The sequence below is a fragment of the Hemiscyllium ocellatum genome, chromosome 6 (assembly GCF_020745735.1).
Source record: "Hemiscyllium ocellatum isolate sHemOce1 chromosome 6, sHemOce1.pat.X.cur, whole genome shotgun sequence".
Taxonomy (NCBI): Eukaryota; Metazoa; Chordata; class Chondrichthyes; order Orectolobiformes; family Hemiscylliidae; genus Hemiscyllium; species Hemiscyllium ocellatum.
Genome location: NC_083406.1, coordinates 104,281,285 through 104,308,883, shown reverse-complemented (window position 1 = coordinate 104,308,883; position 27,599 = coordinate 104,281,285). Strand labels below are relative to the sequence as shown.

Sequence of the window (27,599 nt, the reverse complement as noted above, 5' to 3'; positions counted from 1 at the left end):
CCCTCCAAACCATTCCTATTTGTGTACTTTTTCAAATGTCTTTGAAGCATTATAATTGTTCCCACATCCACAACTTCCTCAGGAAGTTCACTTCACACACAAACCACTCTATGTGGGGAAAAAAAGCACCTTGTGTCTAAGTCTGTCCTTGGCTTTAAAAAAAAATGTCTCCTTGTCTTGAGATTTCCCCCTTCTTGGGGGGAAAAGACAGCTGCTGTTAACCCTGCTTATATCCCTCCAACCTTCAACTTCTACAAGGCTACCTCTCAACAACCTACGTTCCAGGGGGAAAACAACAGTCGCAGTCTTTCTTCAAAATTCAAGCCTTCCGTATCTGGCAACATCTGGGTAAATCTCTTCAGCCTCTCCAGCTTAATGTTCTTCCTGTAACTGGGTGACCAGAACTGGACACAGTATACCAGAATAGACCTCCCCAAAGCCCTGTACAAATGGTCTTAAATTTGTGACCCTTTTATTCTGAGACTGTCTTTTTCATTCTAGAGCCTTCCTGAGGGGAGCCATCCACTCGGTGTTTTCCCTGTCAATCTTAAAGATTTGCATTTCGGTGCAATCACCTCTGTCTTTTCTACGCAGAGGAGTAGAGTCCAAACCTGTTTAGCCTATGCTCATAATATTCCTTTTGTACCAGGGATCATCCTAGTGAACCTTCTCTGAACTATCTCTAGTGAAATGGTACCTTTTTTTTAAAGGGACTAAACCTGCTTGAAGAATTCTAGACCAGCACATGATACAGTTGCAGAAAAACTTCTCTTTTTTTTTCTATTCCAACCCCTCGGAGTAAGGGCCAACATTTCATTAGCCTTCCTGGCTACCTGCTACACCTGTGTGCTAGCTGTGTTTTGTGCTGAAGAACCCCAGACCTTTTTGGGTGACAGCTTTTGTGCAGTTTTTCTTTATGTAAATGCATGTGTGTTCTTTCAGAAAAATTCCAAAATGGCAACTTACTCTTTGTCTGCATATTTACAGTTTCATTTGCACAATGACATTTGCATCATCACCTGTACTTGAACATGGTGGCTTCAATCATGTAAATACAGAAAGCAGAACAAAATTAATGAAGTTATAGCTGCAGGTAGTGTCATTGTGATGATTCCCTAAGTCCTTGTTTCAGGAATATTTTTCTGATCTAAATGGAAACTTTGAATATTAAATGTATGCCTCACTTTACATCTGTGTACTTGCGTGTTAAGCCAATTTCCTCCAGGTGCTCTGGTTTCCTCTCATAGTCCAAAGATGTGCAGGTCAGGTGAATTGGCCATGCTCAATTGCCCATAATGTTAGGTGCATAAGTCATGGTGAAATATAGGATGGGGGAATGGGTCTGGGTGGGTGGGTTGCTCTTCAGCGCATCGATGTATACTTTATTGGGCTGAAGGGCCTGTTTCCATACTATAGGTAATCTAATCTAAACTTTTGAAAAATTGAAATCAGAATACAGGCAAGCTAGAAGTGGATGTCTGAAGTGAAAGCTGTTTGTCAAGCTAGTTATTTTGAAGATTTTTATTGTCCAACTGGAAGAATGTTTAATCATGGCTCATTTTATTAAGATGATAAATAACTCTTGAATGTTCAGTACAAAGCATTGCCTTCCTTGTAGCTTGTCTGAAGTACTGATAGTGGACATTATAGTTAATCTCTTACATTGATTTGTTGAAGTAGAGAATGTTCAAACTATGCTGCAAAAATGTGAACCGCCTGTTCTAAAATGCCTGTAATCTTACAGAATAGGCTAGCCCATATTTCCTGTAGTTTTGAAATATAGTACTATTTTATACTTTACCAAAGTTATCAACTAATAAAATTTTAATGTCGTCATGTCAGATTTTGACTAACTTGTGTTCCTTATCCAGTAAAAATGATACTGCAGACTTTGTTTAATTCAAATACTGTTTGTATTGTAATACATGTATCATGAAGAAATAATCTCTAACATCTCTTGCATTGTGGAAATATGCAAACTAATTTTAAAAATATAATGTATTTCAAGTAGGTAAGGTGAAACAACAGTTTAAAAACAGAGAACTGAGGATGTAAATGATACAAAAATAGAAATTGCTGGGAAAGCTCAAGTTTGACAGAATCTGTGGAGAGAAATCAGTTAACATTTCTGGTCAAGGTATTCTGAAGAAGAGTTGTTCGCCCTGAAATGTTAACTGATTTCTCTCCATAGATGTTACCAGACCTGCTGAGCTTTTCCAGCAGTTTCTTTCTTGCCTAATGTAACGGGTTTGTTGTGGCAAAACAGTCAAAATCCAGAAATTCCCTCCCCAACAGCATTGTGGTACTACTTACAGAGCATGGACTGCAACAATTCCAGAAAACAGCCCACTACCAGTTTCTCAAGGGCAGCTAGAGTCGAGCAATAAATGCTGGCCCAGCCAGTGACATTCATGTCCCACAAATGAATTTTAAAAACAAATATTGGTAAAGGAACCAGAAACAGCATCGGGAAGGTCGGTCGGTCATGCTGTGGAATGCATTGCCTGGAAAGGTGGTGACAAATTAACTTGTCTCCAGAAGGAATATGATTAAGCACTTGAGAAACATTTTTTCAACTTTATTGGGAAAGAGTAGGATAGTCCTTCCAAGGAGTCAACGCAGGCATGATGTAATGAGTGATTGCCTCTTCCATTTTTATCATCCATTGTATGATTTGTTACTTTGAGGCTTCAAGCATCCTCTAACTGAGGTAGAAAAGCAAAATTCAGTGGTGTTTGCTTGTGCAGTGGTGTTGTAATTGCTGATTTTAATATATAACTTCCACCTTTTTTTAAATATTTTAGTTATTTAACAATCTTTTATCCATGTGAATCTTAATGGCGTTTTCCCTAGTTTTCATTGCAATAAAATCTGCTCGTGTGAAAGCTATCATGCAGAGCCACTGGAAACCTCACTTTGATTGCTGTGCTATGACCAGAAGTTGTCATGATTCTATGTTCCATTTTCAAAGTTGCCTGTGATTGCAAAGGTACCATAAGAGAAATCTAGTGCAGTGTACACACTAATCTAGAGTCACAAAAGCTTTTCCTGGGGCATTTGAGTTGTCAAGGGAAATGACCATCACTATCAGCAGTTGAAATAATTTTGATTTAATGCTCTTAACCTGACCATTGTAAATCAGCAGTGCAGTTTTGATTATTTTTAATCTTTACGGATGATTTGCTTTTAAAAAAATTGGCAAGTTCTCTGAGAAGAGTGTGAGCAGTTTGTACAAACTTGGACTAATACACAGTTGTAATTGAAGCTGACTAAAGTACTCCAACTGGACAAAGTTTTTTTTTATATAAACATTGATTTGGATTTAATAACCAAGATTCAATTTACAAATTATTGCTTTCATTTCTGATGGGTTAGCTAATTTGTTTGGGTCCTCTCCTCTCGATAGAAGATTGTCCTGTGCAATGTTGAAAGCATATGAGAAAGTCAAAAGGACAGAGTGCCCTCATCAAACTTTCATTAGCTTTACTGATGATTTTTTTTATTTTGGTTTCAAGATCAGCTTGAAACTTCAGTGGAGGGTGTGAACACATTTTGAGTCAGTTGTGATTGTTTGAATGTAGATAATCAACACCACCTCCATATTTTTAAATACAGGACTGACCTTTAACAGATTTGTACACCTGTCAATTTTTAGACTTTCCGTAATATAATGGGAAGAATGGGATCATATATTTGATAGCAGCTGAAATACTATGAAAGGACTTTATAAAGTGTAATTGTTAACAAGTGAAACCCTGCAGAGAAAAAGATAGGTTGTAAATGCTTTCCTGTGTTTTAGTTACAGCATGTTGATACCTCTCATTCTTGTTTTCAGTGAACTGCAGAGATTGATAAAACCAACGTAATGAGGCACTTTAGGGCAATTTACATTGTTTCCTTCAATGTTTGCAAAACATTGCCACACTAATAATTGAAAATCAAGGGAAGCCACTAAATAGAAACTTACAAAGAACAGAAAATTTACAGCCCAGGAACTGGCCCTTCAGCCCTCCATGCCTGAGCTGATCCAAATGTACTGTCTAAATCTGTTCGTCAATTCCTAAGCATCTGTATCCCTCTGCTCCCCACCTACTCGTGCATCTGTCCAGACGCATCTTTAATGAATCTACTGTACCTGCCTCTATCATCTCTGGCAACGCATTCCAAATGCCCCACCACCCTCTGTGTAAAGTACTTGTCGCATGTATCCCCCTTAAACTTTTCACCTCTCACCTTGAAAGCATAACCTCTCATTATTGGATCCTTCACCTTGCGGGGGGGGGGAAAAAGCTTATTGCATCTACCCTGTCTATACCCTTCATGAGTTTGAAAACCTCAATTGGGTCCCCCCTCAATCTCCCTTTTTTTTCTCTAATGAAAACAATCCTAATCTACTCGAGCTCTTCTTAGCTAGCACTTTCCATGCCAAGCAACATCCTCGTAAACCTTCTCTGCACCCTCTCCAAATCATCCACATCCTTTTGGTTCGGCTGCATTTAGAATACTGTGTACAGTTCTGGTCACCACGTTATCAATGTCTTGTACAATTTTAACATGACCACCTACTATATTGCCTTCTTGACCACTCTATCCACCTGTGCAGCAACCTTCAGGGCACAGTAGATCTGCACTCCCAGATCTCTCTGTTCATCAACCTTTCCCAAAGCTCTTCCGTTCAGTGTATAATTCGTTCTAGAATTAGATTTGCCGAAATGCATCACCTCACATTTGTCTGGATTTAACTCCATCTGCCACTTCTCTGTCCAACTCTCCAGTCTATCTATATTCTCCCGTATTCTTTGACAGTCCCTATGCATTCTGCTACTCCACCAATCTTCGTGTCATCTACAAACTTGCTGATCATAGCAACAGTGCCTTCTTCCAGATCATTTAGTATATTACAAATAAGTGACCCCAACACTGACCCCCTGTGGAACACCACTGGTCACCTTTTCTCCATTTCGAGAAACTCCCTTCAACTACTACTGTCTCCTGTTGCTCAACCAGTTCCTTATCCACCAAATTAGAACACACTGCACACCATGTGACTTCACTTTCTCCATTGGTCTACCATGGGGAACCTTACTAATGCCTTACTAAAGTCCATGTATATGACATCAACAGCCCTACCTTCATCCATCAACTTGGTCACTTCCTCTAAGGACTCTGTTGGTAAGGCATGATCTCCCCCTGCAGAAAACTATGTTGCCTACCACTGATAAACCCATTCTTTTTCTAAATAGATCCTATCCCCTCCCTCCGTACCTTTTCCAGCAACTTTCCCACTACTGACTTCAGAATTTTAGTGTGTACTCCTCTGTATAGGTTTGATGGCTGGATTGTAAAGGGGAAGAATAAATAGAGACTTGAAGGCATCTCCAGTTGAGAAATTGAAGTTGTGCATTAAATTGCATTGTTCAGGGCTGGAGTATTGTCTCCCTGCCCCCCCCCCCCCCCCCCCCCCAAAGCAAATCTTATTCCCTTCTTTTTAAAAAAAACCTTTTGAACTGGTTGACTATCTCTTTGTCTTGGCACCATTCTGTTCTCCCCCTTTTTTTAGTGAATTAGATTAGATTCCCTACAGTGTGGAAACAGGCCACTGGCCCTCTGAAGCGTAACCCACCCAGACCCATTCCCCTACACTTCGGGCAATTTAGCATGGCCAATTCACCCAACCTGCACATCTTTAAACTGTGGGAGGAAACCAGAGTACCCGGAGAAACCCACCCAGACACTGGGATAATGTACATACTTTGCACAGATAGTTGCCTGAGGTGGGAATTGAACCTAGGTCTCTGGCGCTGTGAGGCAGCAGTGCTAACCACTGAGCCATTGTGTTGCCCTAGTTGAGATTATTCTTGTTTATTCATTTTAAACTTCAGCTCATGCTATAAGGTTTTGCAAAACTATTTTGTTCTTCACACTGCTTGGATGTCTGATTTTCTGGTTTGTTTAGATTGATTAATTATTTTCTGATCTCAAATACAGTATAGTCAGCAGAATGAGGCCAAAATGTCCCCCCCTCAAACTTCCCTGAGACTTCCATTAGTGGTTTTATAGATTGATGCCAATCTTGAATCAAGGTTAGAGTGGTGCTGGAAATTTCCTGATGAAGGGCTCCTGCCCGAAACAGTTATTTATTTTATTTATTCCTGCTCCTCTGATGCTGGCTGACGTGCTGTGCATTTCCAGCACCACTCTAATCTTGATTCTTGTCTCCAGCATCTGCAGTCCTCACCTTTTTCCAATCTTGAATCACTGAGCTGGACAGAGGTTTTGAGTGATTGGAACCAATTTGAAATCAGATGTTTTTGATCAATTTATCAATGTTCTCATGAACAAAAAAGTATGCTAAAGGATTGTGAACTAATTTGAATACTAATTAATGTTGAGCACTTTAATTAAATTGATCATGTCTTGATTGAGTAAACCAAATGGTTTAACATCTGGATTCTAGAATCAATCAAGAATAAATGATTGTGAAGGCATTGTTAAAACCGTTTTGAGGTGATTTGTAAGGACATAACTAAATAGACAAGTACCCATAATGTGCAACATTTTCTATTCTGCAATATTCAGTTGTTTCAGCCTGGTTTGTTTCCAGCCTCTGGTGACTATGTTTGCACATTCTCCCCTCTTTTATTTTTGTCTGGGGTTTCTTCCGGGTGCTCTGGTTTCCTCCCACAATACAAAGATGTGAAAGTTCGGTGAATTGGCCATGCTAAATTGTCCATAATGTTCAGGACTGTGTAGGTGCATTAGTCATGGTAAATGTAGAGTAATAGGAGAGTTGGGTCTGAGTGGGTTATTCTTCGGGGAGGAGAAAGTGAGGACTGCAGATGCTGGCAATCGGAGCTGAAAAATGTGTTGCTGGAAAAGCGTAGTAGGTCAGGCAGCATCCAAGGAGCAGGAAAATCGACGTTTCGGGCATAAGCCCTTCTTCGGAAAATGGGTTGGTCTTCAGAGGGTTGGTGTGGACTTGTTGGGGCAAATGGCCTGTTTCCACACTCTAGGCATTCTATGGTAACTAGGGAAAGTTCTTCAGTGGTAATGGAGTGTGTTTGAGGTTGGCTTCAAAGCTGCTTTGATTAGGTGTGTTTTCATGTTGCCACGTGGTGACAAAGCTGAATGGATTTCTTTGTTCAACAATAACAGCAACCCACTTTGAACACCAGAAAGACACCTACAAATAAACTTTTCATGTTTTCTTTTTCTGTAATCTTTGATTCACTAAAACCGTTGGTAAGATTTATGGAAATTGTAAATTTTACTGTTTCTTCTGATAGCCAGACTTTTGTTTGGGAAAGCATAATAGAACACAAACACATACTCAAATTTCTATGTGCTTATTCACAATGATGATGATTCTGCTTTGGTAATTATGACTGACTGACTAACCCATAGACTTTGGTCTGCTGAAGGCAGGAGGAGAATCTAAATATTGCTCAACTGTTGTAACCTAGATATGTTATCTCCAACCAGTCACTTCTATTGAGTATGAGCTGGCTACAAGACCTGGAGAGGAATTGTTGGATATGTAATTAAAACCATTAAAATTATTTTCAAATTTTGGAGCGATTGGATAGGAGTCAAAAGCAGAAATTAAGAACCCTTTAAAATAATAAAGACATACTCCTATTTGTGTGTCTGTCTTTGGGGGGTTGGGATGGTGGGTGAAGAAAATAACTTACCAATTGACAAAATTGAAGTCCTGGAAAATATTTTCTTTTCAAATAAACTAACTTGGGTTATAGCAATGATTATTTTCCAGGAATAGTGGTTGTGATTAAATGTAATTTTAGGTCATCTTGACTTGAAAAAATGTTGTTTTTTTTTTGAATAATTGAATTTTTGTGATTATTGAGCCTGTTTTATTAAAGTAGGCAAGGCACTTGACATAGGGAGCACTTAAGATTGGAGGACAGAAGGAGAAAACATTAGAAGCAGGAATAGGCCATTCGGTTCTTGGGCTTACTCAGCCATTTAACTTGGGGAAATAATTAATGATATCTTAAAGTATCTATATTACAGAGGAGGACGTGCTGGATGTCTTAATGCATGCAAAGATAGATTTAAATCCCTAGGACCTGATCAGCTGTACCATAGAACATTGCGAAGTTAGGGAAGTGATCGCTGGTCCCCTTGCAAAGCTATTTGTATTATTGATTGCCACAGATGAGATGTGGGAAAAACTGGAGGTTGGCTAATGTGATGCTACTATTTTTATAATGAGGTAAGGGAAAACCAGGGAACTATAAATTGGTGAATGTGATGTCAGTGGTAGGTAAGTTGGAAGGGAATCTGAGAGACAGGATGTACACGTATTTGGAAAAGCGAGGACTGATTAGAGATGGTAGGAAGTCTTATCTTGCTAACTTAAGGGTTTTTTTTCTTGAAGACGTGACCAGTTTGAAGACCGAGCGATTTGATGTTGTCTAGATGGACTTCATTAAGGTGTTTGACAAGGTTCCACATAGAAGACTGGTTAGCACTGTCCGATCACACAAAACTAGCAGCTTGGTTACAAAATTGACTCTAAGGTAGGAGACAGGATGGTGATGGAGTGTGGCTTTTCAGTCTGGAGGCCTGTGACCACTGGGGTGCTGCAAGGATCAGTATTGAGTCCACTTCTTTTTGTTGTTAGTATAAATGATTTGGTTTTGAATGTAGGAGGAATAATTAGTAAGTTTGCAGCTGACCTCAATAGATGGTGTAGTGAACAGTGAAGGTTACCTTCAAGTAAAACAGCACCTTGAACAGATGGACATATGGGCTGAGAAGTGGCATGTGGATTTTAATTTAGATAAATGTGTGGGGCTGCATTTTGGTTGGGCAGATCAGGGCAGGACTTCTACACTTAATGAGAAGGTCTTGCTGAACAAGAGTGCAGGTTCCTTGAAAGTGGAGTTGCAGAGGCCAGGGTGGTGAAGGCATTTGGTACGCTTGCCTTTATTTGTCAGTGCATTTGAGTATCTTGGGAGGTCATGTTGTGGCTGTTTTGGACATTCATTAGGCTACTTTTGGAATACTGTGCTCCTTTCTGGTCTCCTTCCTATTGGAAAGATGTTGTGAAACTAAGGGCTCAGAAAAGTTTTACAAAGATGTCGCCAGGATTGGAGGGTTTGAGCTATAGGGAGAGGCTGAGTAGGTTGAGTCTGTCTTCCCTGGAGTGTTGGAGGCTGAGGGGTGACCTTTTGTAGCGCTCATAACATCATTTAAGGGCATGGATAGAGTGAATTGTTAAAGTCTTTTCTCCAGTATAGGAGCCCTAAACTAGAGGGCAGAGATTTTGAAAGGGACCTTTTCACTCAGAAGGTAATGCATGTATGGAATAAATTGCTAGAGGAGATGATAATGGAGGCTGGTTTAATTACAGCATTTTTAAAAGGCATGTGGATGGGTACATGAATGTGAAGAGTTTACGAGGATATGGGCCAAATGCTAGCCAGTGGGGCTGGATTAATTTGGGATATCGGGTCAGCATGGAAGAGTTGGACTGAAGAGTCTGCTTCTGTGCTGTTTATTTACGACTCTAACTGAATCATGGCTGATCTTTGATCGGTGATGTATTTAAGTCTAGAAATTTATAACTCCTTTTTTTTTAAAAACAAATGACCTGAGCTAGAGAATTCCAAAGAGAAGCAATTCTCCCTTGTCCTTGCCCTCTGAGCTGTATAGAAATATCTCTTTTGCTGAGAGCAATTTATGCACTATAGGCCTAGTTATTTCAATCTCAATAGGATTATTTATGAAAATTAACTAATTCTTGTACTATCACTGGGTCAAACTTGAAAGGGTTCAGAAAAGATTTACAAGGATGTTGCCAAGATTGGAGGACTTGAGCTATAGGGAAAGACAGAGAGCTGGAACTAGTTTCCCTAGAGTCTTAGAGGCTGAGGTGTGACCTTATGGACCTTGGGGACATGGAGAGGATAAATAGATGAGGTTTCTTTTTCCTGGGGTGGTCAAGTCCAGAACTAGAGGGCTTAGGTTTAGGGTGAGAGGGGAAAGATTTAAAAGGTACCTAAGGAGAAACTTTTTCATGCCAAGGTTGTGGGTAGTTGGAATGAGTTGCCAAAGGAAGTGGTGGAGGTTGGGCCAAATACACCACTTCATAAGGCATCTGGGTGGCTATGTGAATAGGAAGGATTTGAGGGGGTATAGGCCATATGCTGGCAAATGGGACTGGATTACTTTTGGGCTATCTGATCGGTGTGGATGAGTTGGACCAAAGGGTCTGTTTCTGTGTTGTACATGTACAAGGCACTTTTTTTTTTAAGTTTGAGAACTCCAACTGTGTGTGTGTGTGTGTGTGTGTGCGCGCGCACCTATACCTTAAGGACAGCTGTGGTTAAATAACAAAGCACGCCATCTTTTCCAGAGCAACTATCAATACCAAATAAATGCAGGTCTTACCAGCAATGCCCACCTCACATTAAGCTAATTATAAAACACTTGTGAGACTATACATGATGGCCGCAAAGCATACTGTCTCCAGTCTTGATTACGGAATTCTCTGCTTTTTTGTTTTCCTTTACAACTTGCCTGTCACTATTTTTCTGTAGCTTCTTTGCCGCCATGTTCATGTTTGTGCTGGATGAGGCTACACTGTCCACTGTAATAATGGTTGTCCAATTTGTGCTATCTATTTAAAACTGCATTTTAGCTGTTAGAAAAAGACAAATAGTTGAATTTCCTGCCAGTGTTTGTTCTCAAGTTGGCAGTTGGTCCAATGATAAATTGAATACTTATTATGCTGAGTAGTTAACTAGATAGGTAATGCTGGGAATGCTCTCCTTCAGGAAGGAAAAGGTGAAGAGATTCATGAGGTGCTGGAGATCTAGAAGGGAATAGATGGAAAAAAGTTGTTGCCATTGTTGAGTTGAGAAGCAGAGGACACCAGTTTATTGTTGGGAAATGGCAACATGAGGGGAAAAAAAATCCTCTTTATTTACAAAGCAAGTCACACAGATTAAATTGTGTGGCTTTCAAATAAAATTGAATAAATATCTGAACAGAACAAAAAGCTATAGACATAGGGAAAGCTTTGTTGCTTGCGTACAACCAGTTTGATGGCTTTTTTCTGTGCTATTATGAAATCAACCCAGAGAAGCTTATTGGAATGGGAAGCATTTAATGTTTTGTCTGGTATGACTCTCCAGGTGTTTTTATGAATTCTTGTCAGTTGAGAACTAGACTTCAAGATCATCAATGTTGCACTTTAGTGCCTATACATGAAGGAGACATAAATTTGTATTCTGGAGGAAAGACATTCTACCTGCCTAAATTGTCTACTTGTTGTTCTGTAGAACTTGTTGTACCTTCTGTGGTATCAGGCCAAATGGCTATTCTGAAGAAGGGTCCCTGGTCCCAAAACATTTAACTCTGTTTTCTCTTCACAGGTGCTGCCAGACCTGCTGAGTTTCCATTTTTGTGCCCTATGTGCATAACTTGCATCGTTTTTATCTTGAGGCAACAACAATACCTTTTTAATGTTGTTGACTGGGATGAAAATAATCCTGAAGTGGATCATTCGTGTCTTGTTTGGTGGTGTGGTATGGGGGTTTAGCGGGGAATAGCAATACTTGGTAACCTGTCGGTCCTGACTCCTTGTTCAAATTGTGCAGATGAACTGTTGGAGGAAATCCTAGCACTTTTATTTTCTACTCCGGTTGCAAAAGTTGTTTTCAGAAATACTTTTGGTTATCATAAAATCCCTACAGTGTGGAAATGGGTCATTTGGTCTAACAAGCCCACACCGACCCTCTAAAGAATAACCCATCCAGATCCTGTCCTATTGCTTGATATTTCCCCTGACTAATGCACTTAACCTACGCATCCCTGAATATCATGGGCAATTTAGCAAGGCCAATTCACTTAACCTGCACATCTTTCGACTGTGGGAGGAAACAGACATGGAGGATGCTGTTACAACACTGGGTAAACCTCTCTGCTAATTTAAACCAGCAACACAGAAAAATTTTACCCTGTGTTGTAACAAAATTTGAGGCAATGAACTATCCCAGAGGTCACTATTTAAAGTACAAATTAGCAACTTCTTTCTTACCTCCCACTCTACAATACTAGTCTGACTCTTTTTTTTTAATAAGAAGTTCCAATTTAAGATTTACAAAAAGAAAATAATCATGTTTCAAAACCAGTCAGTTTTGCCAATTCTCCTTTTGTCGATTCTCTCAGATTGGCCTCTGTTCTACTACACGCTCCCCCACAGATAGGTACCTTTTCAGACAGTTTTTCAGCTAGAGTCCACATTGTTTGGTCTTTGGCAGTTCTTCCCTTTTAACTGTTCAAAATGTCCCCAAAGCATCAGATCATTTCATTGAATTTAGTATTTTGATAATATTAAAACCAAATTTGATTTGGATTTTGGTATCTTGGTGCATGATTTAAACTGACTGAATTTGTTTTTGTCTCGTGGCAACCCAGCAGCTGCTATTTGTATCCACCAAGTGTTACCTTGTTCAGAACTCTGCTTTGTCAGTCCTTGCTAGCTTTCCAACTTTCTTAAAGGTACAATACACTTCATAACAATGTGCAAACTCAATACAGACATTTGCCTACAGTGGAATCTAACCTGGGTCCCTGGTGCTGTGAGGTAACAGTGCTAACCACCAGTCACCCACTATGTAGTCTGTGCTATTCGATTCAAAGTTCTTTGCTTTTCTCTGTCTTTGTAAGCCTGTTGAAAAATCCATTGTGTCCTAGCCTGTTACTCCAATTGTCACTGACCAATGCTGGCTTCTTTATTCTTGGGAAACTGAATTTAGAATCCTTGGCTTCACACTTTTTTTGTTTTTGCAATTTTCCCCGCATCCTTCACTTGATTAGCTCCTAGCTGTTGTTTCTTTGCCTCACCTTTTTCAGAAGTGGCATCTAAGCACAGTAGTAGCTGAATTCCCTTCGTATCATCTGCTTTGGAGTCATAGAGATGTGCAGCATGGAAACAGACCCTTTGGTCCAACTAGTCTGTGTCAACCAGATATCCTAAACCTAATCTAGTCCCATTTGACCCATATCCCTCTTAAACCCTTCCTATTCATATACCCACCTAGATGCCTTTTAAATGCTGCAGTTGTACCAGCCTCCTCCACTTCCCACCCAAGGGAAAAGATCTTGTCTGTTTATTCTATCCATGCCCCTCATGATTTTATAAACCTCTACAAGATCACCCCTCAGCCTCCCTATAGCTCAAATCCTCCAACCCTGGCAACATCCTTGTAAATCTTTCCTGAACCCTTTCAAGTTTCACAACATCCTTCCGCTAGGAAAGAGACCAGAATTGTTTTCAGTGTTTTTTTTTGGCCAAGGTTTCTGTTAGAGTCGTGATTGGACCATTAAGTGATTTATTTTTTACCCTGGATCTGTAAAATACCTTTAGGGATGAAATATGAATGCCCAAATTTTTTTCAAAAGGATTTTTAAAAATTTCCACTAAACCTTTTAATTCTATTGCTAAACATTGAAGTATGGTGCTTCCATAAATGTGTTCATGGAATAGAAACATTTTTATAAATTTATATAATTGAGAAAGGGAGTGTTTAGTTGAATCATTGCTTTAATTGGCTGCCAGGGATTGGGCAGGAAGGCATTGGTGAGTGCATGCAATATGACAAGCCAGACTGGTTGAACATGTTCTTCTAGGTCTCTGCAATAATAAACTGATGTTTGGTCTGCATGCTTTCTCATTATTCAAGCTAATGAAAGGAAATGCATGCTGTATTTTTACCAGCACAGACATGTATGTTACTGCATTGCTACTGTTACAGAAGCTTTGTCTCTCTTTCAGTGCCTCTTACCATCGGGGTAACTGCAGACCTATCCGGTTTGAGCCACCGATGTTGGATTTCCACGAACAGTAAGTTCAATCTTCTTTTGATTTCATTGTTCAAGTATGCACTGAAGAGGGTGTCTGCTGATTAGCTTAAGCAAAGCAATATAATATTGTACTCTGAACTTGCAATGCCAGAAGTCAGAATTGCATTGTAGTTTTTTTTTTAAAGATCCGTTGTGCAGGTTTCATTTTGTATTGACCTGAGGACTTTCAGGCAGAGAGGTGTGTCAGTTTTGTATACTGTAGGGTTGCTTATAGATCGACTCATAATTATGTAGTGTATCAAGGAGATTAGCTCAATTAAACTTTAACTTCAAGTCCTGTCCCCAAAGTTATTGTAAAAGAATTAATGTAACAATAGCTTCTGTTTAGTAAAACTCTACTAATGTGGGGGCAATGCATGCAAATATTTTCCTTTTTTTTAAAATGTGTAGCATGCGCAAGTGATAGCTATATGTAATCTGAGAAGACTGGAGCTTGTTAAACTGGTGACTCATTCAGACAGGCTATTCTGCTTGTTCAAAAATGATATTTTCTTAACAATAACAATATTGTCAAGTGGAATGAACAGGAAAGCGGTTAGTCGCCAAACATTTGACCCAAACGCCTCATCCCCCTAAATGCACAGTATTATTCTAAATCTGCCAAATTACTGGGTGACAATAATGAGGTAGCTATGTAAGTAGGCAACCATATGTGTTTCATCAAGATATTTTGTTGAAGTTGTTGCTAGACCTCATTCATCATTAATTTACATCTGTGGGTTCAAGTACCACTTAAGCACAGAATCCAAGCTGACACACGCATGCCATGCTGTCAGATGACATTGTTCACATGGAGGGCATTTATGTGCAACCAGTAACTCTCTGGAAATCCCAGAACACTTTTTACAATCAGTGAAGTATTTTAAACAAATCACTTATCTTGTAAGTGGCTAACATAGGTGCCAATTTAATCCACAGCGGCTATAAAAGAATGTATGGCAGCATCTTTAAGAAAGTTTGAGGGCGTTTCTTCCTAATGTTCTGACTTACATTTATCTCTCGATCAATGCCACTTAAAACAAAATTCGGTCATATGTAACAGCTTTTTGTGGGATCATGTATGAAAGTTATTTTCTTAATTTCCTACATTGCAATGATGAATACGCAAAATATTTCACTGATTTTATAAAGCACTTTGGGACTTGCAGACCCTTTAATAATGCAAGCATTTTTAAAGGGATAACACAAGTTGTGAAATTTTGTAAATGATCAATCTGTTTCTGTTAATGAGGAAGGATTTAAAGGTTTCACGTGGTCAAATGTTTATCACTTGGAGAGAATAAGCATAGAGTGTGATCTAATACAAATCCCATGTGCATTTTTACATGAATGTAAAAACGTTAATTGTGTATCCTAGATGTTGTGTGCAAAGAAACACCATTTTGACTCATGGGGGCCAAGAGCTTTTCTACGGAAACTGTCTTCCACTTTGGATATAAAACCATATCTGGAGACAGCTCAACTTGAAACATCGCCCATTTTCCATTTCTTCTACGTTGCTGCAGCTAGTTCAGCGCACAACCATATCAAATTTAAAATTTTGTGGTCTGTGTAGCTCCTTTTGCACTCTCCATAGTAGATAAAATTGGGAGTAGTGCACTTTTTGGAAACCATTTTCAGTCTCAAATGATTGGTATCTGATGTACAGGACACCATGCAGTGACAACTCTATCAGATATATTTGGACTATCGATGTAATGGATAGGATTTAATAGCTGATTCAATGGAGGAATCAACTTGTGTATATGATTACTAGATTTGTATATTGCTGCTTTCCATTTTACTGTGATACTGCTCACAAATGAACTATTGAGTAAATGTGTTGAAGGAAAAAGTTGGATGCCCTTTTTCTACAAATCTCTGTGCTTTGCTTATGTTGAGCCATAGGTTTTTTTAAAAAAAAACAAGAGGGAGGTTGTGAAATAACAGCCGAGAATATTTAATGTTCTCGGACTGTGAATTAAATGCACTGCTTTAGATTTCGAATTCACTGTAGTTGTGGAACAGTGTTTCTTGGGCAAACTAAATGCTTGCAGGCTGAGGCACGTAAAGTTTAATTTTATGCTTTATAAGCAAAATAATGATTTGGAGTTCATCAGCTGATGCAGTAAATCAGGTCATATTTATTGTTGCACAAAAAAACTGCTTGAATATTGAAGCATGGAAAAGTTTGACAGATACAGTCTGATTTTTTCAGACTAATCGATTTATAGTCTGCATCTGATTGTTTAGGCAGCAGATCTTCAAGTGGTAATATTGTGTGCTGGTTGGTCAGTCAATATTTTAAACTTCAAATATGCATGATACAACTCAAAACATCCATCAGCTTTGGAAATCCGTAATGAATAATAAGTAAGGCTTTGACAACTCTTATCAGATTAAGAGCAAATTTTTTTTTTAATACCAGTTTTAACATTTCTTGAATATCTTCAGTTAACAAGCCTTTTTTAAATTGTTGTTGTTTATGCTGCAATAGTTATAAGAGCTTATAAATCTACCCTTTTTTTTTTATTGATTTTTTTTTGAAGTGGCTGTAGGCATCTCATTTCACACCAAATGCTCTGCATCCCTATAGTAGAGACCAGTTGTCAGTATTCTCTTTTTTTTTTCTCTCGTGTTCTTCCTTTGCAAAGTATTATTTGAGGAAAAATATATGCCAATATCTGGAAACGAGATAAATTTGCTGTCATTTTGTTTTTAGAAGGTGCATTTGTGAACAAATTTGCATTGAGACTTGTAGAAATGAAAATGTTAGCAAAGGTTTTCAATACTGGTTCTGCTTTTGAATAGTGTAGAAATAAACTGGACTTCCTCTTCAGTCGGAAGTTACACATTTGAAGAATGAGAAAGCAGAAATAGGCTTGTACAAATTCTATTCTAGTTAACTTAGTGTGAGCTTATTTCCAAGAGTTGAGAGAAGAAAAAAAGCTGGGTCAAGAAGTAATTCTTGATGTTACCATATTATGCTGCTTTGTTTTCTAACAACAGCATTATTAAACTATTGAGACATTCGTTTGGAACCTTTTTTTTGCACTTTTAAGTAACTTTTCTGTTTTGGATGCAACACTGGGTTTTTAAAAAACTTTTCCACAGAGGAAGATGAAATAATGTACGGTTTAGTCTTGTGGTTTTCTATAGTTTTGCACTCAGTTAGCATTTCAGCCAATTCTGATACAGTTTGTTATCCTGATACTTATGAAGGATGATATAAAAGCATGCTATTGTGAAGTTGTCAAAGTCCCAGCAGACTATTTGACTGCTGTCATTAGAGGGAGCCAACTAATGGTCGGTCTAACTCATGACTCACCATGTCTCAAGGGGCAAGGTTGAGAAGGTGGAACCTTCATGGTAACCTTAGCCAGTGCGGAGACAGAACCTGCATTTTGTGTCACTCTATTGCAAATGAGCAGTCCTGCCAACTGATCTAACTGCCCTGTAATTCAGTACTTAATCCTGAAAGCATCACCTTTCCCTGTCACTGCCAGCTCTTGCCCCAAATTATTTCTAATTTGATATTTCATCAGACATTGAGTTCTTTGTATTAATTGGAAACAGCATACAATAACATGCATTTACTATAGTATCGCGTCGTTGCATTTGCTCTTGTAATTTTACAATGCAAAACTACACTTAATGTCAACAAATTTCTCAAAGCGCTTAGTACTTTTACTCATGAAGTAATGCATAGCCTTAATGAATGGAGATCGAATATTTTGGAATGGATAAGAATTTGAGAGAAAATTGTGAAAGGACGAGGTCACAGAATTATGTATCTGCATTGGAAAGATGTTTGTTCTTGTGGTTTTTAATGACTTTGTGGTTTGCAAACATCAGGAAACTATATGTGAGACAAACGAAATAGATTTGAATCTTCTAGTTTGGCTATGACCTCATAATACACAGTCCATTCCACCATACAGCTAACATGGATTGCATTGCACCTAGGTGCCTAGGATGATGTGAAACCACTCCTTGTGTATTCGATCTGGATTAAATTAATGAATGTCTGAGGACCATTGCAGTGTTCTGTTAACTGGGAGGAGTGGAAGAAGAAAACTATACCATAAACAATTTTTTTAATGATTGCAATGGCTGCAAAAAGATCATTAGCACTCACATTGAGTTTGAGGTATTATCAATCTTCAAAAGCAATAGGTGCAACACCCGTTATGCTCCAAAACATCCAAGTTCAGACACCAAGTTAAAAATCTCTCAACACCAGGTTATAGTCCAACAGGTTTAATTGAAGGCCCTAGCTTTTGGAGTGCTGCTGCTTCACCAGATGGTTCAGGTGACAACCACCTGATGAAGGAGCAGTGCTCTGAAAGCTAGTGCTTCCAATTAAACCTGTTGAACTATAACCTGGTGGTGTGATTTTTAACTTTGTACACCCTAGTCCAACACTGGCATCTCCAAATCACAAATTCAAACAGGTGACCATTTAGGCAAAATCACACCCAAACTGGCGTTAAAAACAGAAATAGAATCGTCTCTGATTCTAATGCTGATACTCGAGACCCACCAATTGCAAGTTCACTCTCTTCCACTCCTCCTGCTGTGATTGACAGTGCATCGAGGGCAGGCAATCCCAGCTGAACATGGAGCCACTGTACACCAGGGTTACAGGAGACCAGGTCAATGAAGTTTTCAATAAGTATTCGTCAGGGGCAGGCCTGAGTATTGAATAGGCGAGTGAGTAGCGCTTAATGTTGATGCAACTGTGGTTGTGGAGAGGGAAGGAGCCAGAGGCTGTGTGGGGCCAGGGATTGGGAGCAGATGCCAGGCCCAGCATTGATTTAATCCACTGATAATTTGTAGGTATTGCAACCTTTTATGTATCTTAACTTCAGTCATCACTGTCACCGGGTCTATTGAATTTTGTAACCACCCAAGATATTCTGCATTACGAAATAGGCAGGGCTGGGGCAGGAATGTGGAGGACTCACTGGGAAGTACACAAAGTAGCCAAGGCTTCAAAAACTTTTAAACGTATAGAGGCTCAGAATATAAATCATTAGATAACCTGTAAATTGTTTCCCTCTGTGATGGTCAGCATCTTGTGTTTAATTTTTATGAAGGGTTTAAGGAAGCTATTTGTATGTCATATTCCTAATTAGCAGGAATAATACTTGGAAAATCAATGTTAATGTTCTGTAACTTGCCTAATATATGCATTTAACTATCTTGGTGAATGCTTAAGAAGATTAATGGAGACTTATTTGCTTAGAATCAGAGATTTATTATTAATCTTCAAGCGTGGGCAAAGGAGCTGAGTTCCAAAGGGGAGGAGAGAATGACTACCCTTAACATTTAAGGCAGCGTTTGACAAGCCGTGGCTTCTCAAAACTTTTTTAGCAAAACTGAAGCAAGTAGAAATTGTAGAGGACACTCTGCTGGTTAAAGACATGTCTACACAATGGGTGATTTAGTTCTATTTGTTGAATGTCAGCCATCTAAAATCCAGGATATCTCTGCAGGAATTCCACAGTTAAAAATCTCCCAATGCCAGGTTGTAGTCCAGTGGGTTTAGTTGGGCTGGTTTTCGGGGTGCTGCTCCATCAGGTGGGTGTCCACAACCACCTAGTGGGGGAGCAGTGCTCCAGGGGCTGGTGTTTCCAATTGAACCTGTTGGACTGTGGCCTGGTGTTGTGATTTTTAACTTGTACAACCCAGTCCAACACTGGCATCTCCAAATCAGGAATTCCTCAGGGTAGTGTCATAGGCTGAATCATCAGCTGCTTCATCAATGACATTCCCTCCATCATAAGGTCAGAAGTGGGGATGGTCACTAATGACAGCATTATATTCATCACCATTCAAGCTGCAAATGGACTGCAGCAGTTCAAGGTGGTAGCTGACCAGAACTCCAGGGTATCCAGTGAAGGGCAATAAATACTGGTCCAGAGGGTGATGATCATGTCTTGTGAGTATTTCTTTTGTTTAAAAAAAACCTTAATGCTGATTTTGATTTTCTTTAGCCTTGTTGGTTTATCAATTGCAACCATTTGCTTGCTAAGTTTGATGATCCATCTAGCCTTTTATAGTGTTACAGATTATCTTGTTTCCTGAAAATATTGGGATCCAGGGTTCATGCTCGGTACGCTCTTTCACACAAATCCCTTAACTTTTGACATTATTATTATTCATAAGTTGAGAATCCTGCAGTAGAAATGGAGACATTTCTATTAAGAAGGCAGTTGGTGTGTTAGAGGCATTGAGTTCTGGAGCCGCAATATCATGCTGTAACTATACAAAATGCTAGTGTGGCCACACTTGAAATATTGTGTAGTTCTGGTCACCGTATTTTGGGAAAGATGTGGAAGCATTGGAAAAGATGCAGAGGAGATTTACCAGGATGTTGCCTGGTCTGGAGGGAAGGCCTTATGAGGAAAGGCTGAGAGACTTGGTTCTCTTTCTCATTGGAAAGAAGGTGGTTAAGAGGGGACTTAGAGACCTACGAGATGATCAGAGGATTAAATAGAGTAGACAGTGAAAATTTTTTTTTCCTAGGATGATGTCAGCTTGTACGAGGGGGCATAACTACAAATTGAGGGGTGATAGATTTAAGACCAATGTCAGAGGCAGGTTCTTTACTCGGAGTGATAAGGGTGTGAAATGTCCTTTCTGCCAATGTAGTGAACTCAGCCACATTAGGGAGATTTAAACAATCCTTGGATATGCACATGGATGATAGGATCGTGTAGGGGAACGAGCTGAGAATAGTTCACAGGTCGGTGCAACATCGAGGGTCGAAGGGCCTGTTCTGCACTGTATTGTTCGATCTTCTAAGAAGGCAGCTCAGCGCCACCTTCTCAAAGGCAGCTAGGGACGGGCAATGAATGCTGGCCTGCCAGCGGCACCTACATCCCACAAGTGAATAAAACAAAGTGTGCAATCTTTCATATTTGTGCTATCTTTTCTATATAAAGAAAAACCCTTGCATCATAAGTACAGAAGGCAATGTTGCTATTTGACTGTAAGAGTTGATGAGACTGAGCAAAGGAACCCATGTAAACAAAAGGGTCGCCCTCGAATCATTAAATGTGGCAGAGAAAAGTCCTGAGCCGTCCCAAAAACAAAGGCTTAATTATTTTGATCCCTGGTACCAATGTTGTTACGACTCATTTCTTTTTAGTGAGGTCTTTCAAAAGACATGCAGCTTTTAACGCAGAAAACGCATGTTTCCAAATTATGGAGATTTTCTTGCTCCTTGTATTTTGCTAAGAACAAATCTATTTTATAAGGAGTGTGGAGGTGAGTACAGGTGAGAAACATGTAAGACTCAATTTAAAATTGTAATTCTATTTTTCATTGCTCACGTCAGTTCATTCCTTTTTTAAATAATTCGCAGTAAGTTTTTAACCTACTTTATTTCAACCAAGTTCTGTATAGGAATGACTTAAATGCATATTTCATTTTAATTGTGCCCTTGAAGGTTAAGTGTCTACTTAGAATGTCATGCCAATTAAACAGTGGAGTCTAAAAGGCATGTCTGAATATTGTTAATTGTCATGAAATTAGGCAATAAGAATGGAGGCTGGCTCCAATAACAATGAGTTTCAGAATCATTTGTTTGCAATGTTCAAGCCAGGACTTGGAATAAGTGAGTAACAAATTGATGACTTTTTAAAAAAACCACAAGCAAATTTTGGGTTGCTTATCCAAACTGAGATAATCTATGACTTTTTCATTTTACAGTAATGCCTTTTCATTTGGGAACATGATGGATGCTATATGATCAACTATTTTGGTGGCTGTTTATTAATTAATGAAGAGAAATGCAATAGATTTGAAAGCCAAATAAAACTAGTGTTTGACATGAGCCCATATTGACAACTAATGGGGCAGTAAGTAATTTTGCAGGTAGCAAGTTTAAAATAAGAGCTGATTTTGGTGTGTGGGCACATTATTGGATAAAAGCATACAAATCAAAGACCAAGTGCGATTGAGATATGAAAGTTTTAGACCTATGCCTGCTAAAATATCTATTATGCCAAATAGATCACACATGAATTCTGAATACTTAAGCAAATTTGGACAGAAATGCTCGTGCTTTGGACTGAGTGTTTAATCCAAAGGCATATTCTAAAATATTAACACATATATTTTGCAAACTAAGTTTTTGAAAATGGCTGAATATGAATATAAACATCTTCCTTTAATATTTCACCATTCCATCCCTAAGCATTGACATTTCCTTTCCCCATAGTCAATATTCAGTAGGTTTTGCTATCATTTGGCTCAAACAGTTCTGGCCCTTTTATTACATATAGATTTTCCCATAAAAGCAAGCAGAGTCTATGTTGAGAGTTTTTAAACAAAGAGCCAAAACCGCACAGCACCCTCTACAGGAGATCTGGAGCTGATTTGGAGAGACCAAACAATGGTGTCTAGCCAAACACATTGAAGAATTCTTACAAAAATGCAGTGTCTAAACCAAGAAATGTAAATTAGAATAGTTAGTTCAGCATCTGATTTTGTGAGAGCAACTGGAGAGGGAAAGATATTTGGACCGAGAGAGAAGTGTCAGTCGATAAGCAAATGAGATGCGGTGAATTTAGTTTTTTTTTCACCCTCCAAGTTTTAAAGTATGGATGATTATCCTTTAGTCTATACATGTGGTGTGACCATACAAATCTTGCAAATGTGCTACATGTAGACCTTTGGTGAAAGTTTTGCATTGAGTTCTTGAAGTATCGATCCAAGCTCACCACATAGACAGGTTTTTAAAAAAAATTATAGACTGAGGTGGCACAGAATAGTATGTTCAAATTTGGCTTAAGAATTGAAGGAATAAATTATATGGTGATTTATTAAAGGTCGTAGGGAGACCTGGATGGACTTGACGTATGGACCAGTGCAATTGAATATAGATAGAGCATAGGACTATGGAGCGCAGAACTGGCCCTTTGGCCCATCCTGTGAACTAATCTAAGCCCATCCCCCTGTACTATCCTCTCATCATCCACGTGCATATCCATGGACTGTTTTAAATGCCCCTAATATGGCTGAGTTAACTACATTGGCAGGCAGAGCATTCAACCCTTACCACTCTTAAGTAAAGAACTTGCCTCTGACATCTGTCTTAAATCTATCACCCCTCAATTTGCAGCTATGCCCCTTTGTACAAGCTGACATCATCATCCTAGTAAAAAGATGCTAACCGTCCACCCTATCTAATCTTTTGTTCATCTTGTATGTCTCTATTAAATCCCCTCCTAGCTGCCTTCTCTCCAATGAGAACTGGCCCAAGTCTTTATGCCTTTCCTCATAAGACCTTCCCTCCAGACCAGGCAACCTCCTGTTAAATCTCCTCTGCACCTTTTTCTATGCTTCTACATCCTTCCTGTAATGGGGCAACCAGAACTCTACACCATGTTCCAGCAGTGGCTGTACTAGCGTTTTTGTATAGTTGCAACTTGACATCACAGCTCTGGAACTCGATCCCTCTACCAATAAATCCTAACACACCATATGCTGCCTTAACAGCGCTATCAACATGGGTGGCAACTTTCAAACTCTATGTATATGGACACCAAGATGCCTCTGCACATCCACACTGCTAAGAATCTTCCCATTGACCCAGTATTCTGCCTTCCTGTTATTTTTCCCAAAGTGAATCGCCTCCCATTTATCTGCATTGAACTCCATTTGCCACCCCTCAGCCCAATTCTGCAATTTATCCAAGACCTCTGCAACCTGCAATATTCTGTCCACTACTCCTCTGACTTTAGTGTCATCTGCAAACTTGCTAACCTAAAATGACAAACAGCAGTGGTTGCGAAACAGATCCTTGTGGCACCCCACTAGTAACTGGACTCCTGGCTGAATATTTTCCATCAACCACCACTCGTTGCCGCCTTGCAGAAAGCCAGTTTCTAATCCATACTCCTAAGTCATACTTAGTCCCATGCCTCTGCATTTTCTTCAATAACCTAAAATGTGGAAATTTATGAAAGGTTTTACTGAAGTCAATGTACACCATGTCAACTGCCCTACCCTCATCAACAAGCTTAGTCATCTTCTCAAAAAAGACTCCAGGTTTCAGAGACACGACCTGCCCTTGACGAAACCAAGTTGACTACCTCCAATCAAATTTATTGCTTGCTAGATTGTAAATACCATCTCTTATCCTTTTTTTTCAATACTTTCTGACAACAGGTGTAAGGCCCTCTGTCTACAGGTTTAGTACCAATGACGACTCCAAGATCAAGGCCAAAGGCTCTGCCCTAGCTTCCCTAATTTCAAAGTAATTTAGGACTGATAATTAATGAAGGGAATATACTTTTTAAATGCATAGATTTTAAAATGGAACAGCTTTGTAGGTATGTAGCTCCTGTAGCCATTAAGTGGTAAAACAAATAGATGAGACCAAGAAAAGACCAAGATCTCTTGGAATTTGTGAATAGAGGTATTGAATGCAACAACAAAAAGGTAATGTTGAATTTGTGCAAGATCACAGTTGGAGCACTAGTATATTGTTTCGGGAACATTGTTTTTGTCCCATTCTCTTAAAAAAATATGTAGAAACATAATAACATTACCATTGGAAGACTTACATTGAGTTCTCCAATTTCAAATGACCTTCCCACCTCTTCCCTGACTCCCTTTCAAGCCCCACCTTCACAATTCCACCCCTTCAACCAACCTCCTTCCAGCTACCCACCAGATTCCTCCTATCTACCTACCAGGTCATACCTAACACTTACATTCACCTCATGACTGTTCCCCTCTGCCCATCCATAACCACCCTTCCCTCCCCTTTATTAACTTACATTTTATTGAGTTAGGCCCTCTGGCCCCAGATTTTGCTATGAGGGGAAATGTCCTCTTGCATTTACCCTGTCAAGCCCCTTAAGAAATCTGTTTCAATGAGACCATGTCTCATTCTTCTAAACTATGTGAAGTCCCAACCTGTTTAGCCTTTGCTCTTAAAACAGTCCCTCTGTACCATGAATCATCTGGTAAACATTATCTGAACTGCTTCCAATGAAACAACATTTCCTTATAAGGGGTGCAGTTCTAAGATGTGCAGGTTATGTGAATTGGCCATGCTAAATTTCCCATAGTGTTCCAGGTCATATAGGTTAGGTGCATTAGTCAGGAGAAATGTAAGAGGGTAGGAGATGGGTCTGGGTGGGATACTGTTTGGAGTGGTGTGGACTTGTTGGGCCAAATGGCCTGTTTTCACACTCTAAGGATTCAATTCAAAAGAAAACTGCTTACAGTTTTCCAATATGGTCTCTCCAGCACTCGTGCAGTTCTGGTAAGATTTCCCTGCTCTAAACTCTAACCCCCTCAACATTAAGGGCTAACATTCCATTAGCCTTTCTGATTTACCTGTTGCACCTGTGTGCTCAGTTTGGTGCAAAAGAACACCTGAATCCCCTGTGTTGCAGGTTTTTGCAGTTTTTCTCCATTTAAATAATATTATGTTCTTTTTTGTTCTCCCATATTTTCCCACATTATAGTTATTCCCCTGCATGAGTAAAAGTGCTTTTCTGAGAACACCCATGCTTGATGAAATTTACAAGTGCAGATCTGTTTGTAAAAATGCAGCTTAAAAATTGCAGATACATGAGCTTGCCCATAGATGTTGAATTTTGTTACTAATTCCTTTTTGGTGTCAATTGGCAAATTTTGAGTTGTGAATTCATGGATCAAGGATGTGCTGTACTCCATTTGCCAATTCTTTACCCCCTTAATCTATCAAAATCTCAACTGTTTGTATCACCCTCCTCAACCTATCATTCCACCTATTTTGTCATCTGCAGATTTAGCTATTGTACATTCACTTCACCTAGTCATAGAAATGTACAGCAGAAACAGACCCTTTTTAGTCCAACCTGTCCATGTCAACCAGATATCCCAACCTAATCTTGTCCCACCTGCCAGCACCCTGTCCATATCCCTCCAAACTCTTCCTATTCATATACTCATCCAAATGCCTTTTAAATGTTGCAATTGTACCAGCCTCCACCATTTCCTCTGGCGGCTCATTCCATAAATGTACCACCCTCAGCGTGAAAACTTTGCCCCTTAGGTCCCTTGTTATAATCTTTTCCCTCTCCCCTTAAACCTATGCCTTCTAGTTCTGGACGTCACCCATTCTAGGGAAAAGACTTTGTCTATTTGTCCTATCCATGCCCCTCATGATTTTATAAACCTCTATAACGTCACCCCGCAGCCTCCAACACTTTAGAGCCCTTGCCTATTCAACCTTTCCCTGTAGCTCAAATCCTGCAGTCCTGGCAACATCCTTGTAAATCTTTTCTGAATCCTTTCATGTTTCACAACCTCTTTCCAATTGGAAGGAGACCAGAATTGCCTGCAATATTTCAATAGTGGCCCAACCAATGCCCTGTACAGCCACACGTTACCTCCCAACACCTGTACTCAATACTCTGACCAATAAAGGAAAGCATACCAAACATTATCTTCACTATCTGATTTGAGGATGATCTACCATGATCCTAATGAATGGTGGTGTAGGCTCGAAGGGCAGAATGGCCTACTCCTGCACCTATTATCTATCCTATCTACCTGCGTGTCTCTCTCTTTTCCCACCCCCCCTCTCTTCTTTCCCCCCTCTCTTCTTTCCCCCCTCTCTTCTTTCCCCCCTCTCTTCTTTCCCCCCTCTCTTCTTTCCCCCCTCTCTTCTTTCCCCCCTCTCTTCTTTCCCCCCTCTCTTCTTTCCCCCCTCTCTTCTTTCCCCCCTCTCTTCTTTCCCCCCTCTCTTCTTTCCCCCCCTCTCTTCTTTCCCCCCCTCTCTTCTTTCCCCCCCTCTCTTCTTTCCCCCCCTCTCTTCTTTCCCCCCCTCTCTTCTTTCCCCCCCTCTCTTCTTTCCCCCCCTCTCTTCTTTCCCCCCCTCTCTTCTTCCCCTTCCCCCCCTCTCTTTTTTTCTTTCCCCCCCCTCTTTTTTTCTTTCCCCCCCCTCTTTTTTCTTCCCCCCCTCTTTTTTTTTTTTCTTCCCCCCCCCCTTTTCTTCCCCCCCCCTCTCTTTTCTTCCCCCCCCCCCCCCCCTTCTCTCATCTCCCCCCGTCTCCCCCACCCCTCCTCTTTTTTTCCCGTTTTTTTTCTCTCACTCACTACGGTTGTGATCCAAGCATCGATTTCTGTGGAACTCTACTAGACACGGGTCTTCAAAAAAACCTTTTTGGGGGGGAAAAAAAACCCTTTCTCCTACTCGCTGTTTTCTCTCCAAGAGCCAGTGCTCTCTCCAGCCCAATATATTACCAACACAATGTGCTCTATCCTATGACTAAAACTTTGACGTACCTTGTCAAAAGCCTGCTGGAAGTCCATCATATATACTCGTTTGCCAATATCCACTCTGAGGCTTGCTCAAAGCTCTAAGATATTATTTCCCTTTTTGTGAAACCATGCTGACTCTGCTTGATTAGATTAGATTATGATTTTCCAAATGTCCTGTTTGACTTCCTTAATTGATTGATTCTGGTCCATTTTACAGCAATAGATGTTAGGATAATCTGCTTTTTGCCTCCCTTTTTGAATAGGACTGTCACATTAGTAGCTTTCCAATTCTCTTGAAGCTAATAACTTTTGTAAAATTACTATCATTGCATACATTTCCCTTGTAGCTGCCTCTTTTAGGATGAAGCCATCAGGCCAGGGGACTTTAGCAGCCTTTGGGCCCTTTAGATTGTATAATTCTACCACTTTTGTGTCAGTAATTAATCCTT

At 39.7% G+C, this 27,599-nt stretch overlaps 1 protein-coding gene across 2 annotated transcripts in view; it reads left to right on the top strand.

The window, feature by feature from the left end:
* Positions 1 to 27,599, top strand: part of tmem131 (transmembrane protein 131) — a 211,265-nt gene that overhangs the window by 85,899 nt on the left and 97,767 nt on the right. The window contains exon 4 of one of the 2 annotated variants that reach the window (XM_060826238.1): positions 13,808 to 13,876. The exons of the other annotated variant lie outside the window; for it this stretch is intronic. Coding sequence (XP_060682221.1) covers positions 13,808 to 13,876 — 69 coding nt within the window. The remainder of the gene's footprint in view (positions 1 to 13,807; positions 13,877 to 27,599) is intronic. 2 annotated transcript variants of the gene reach the window in all.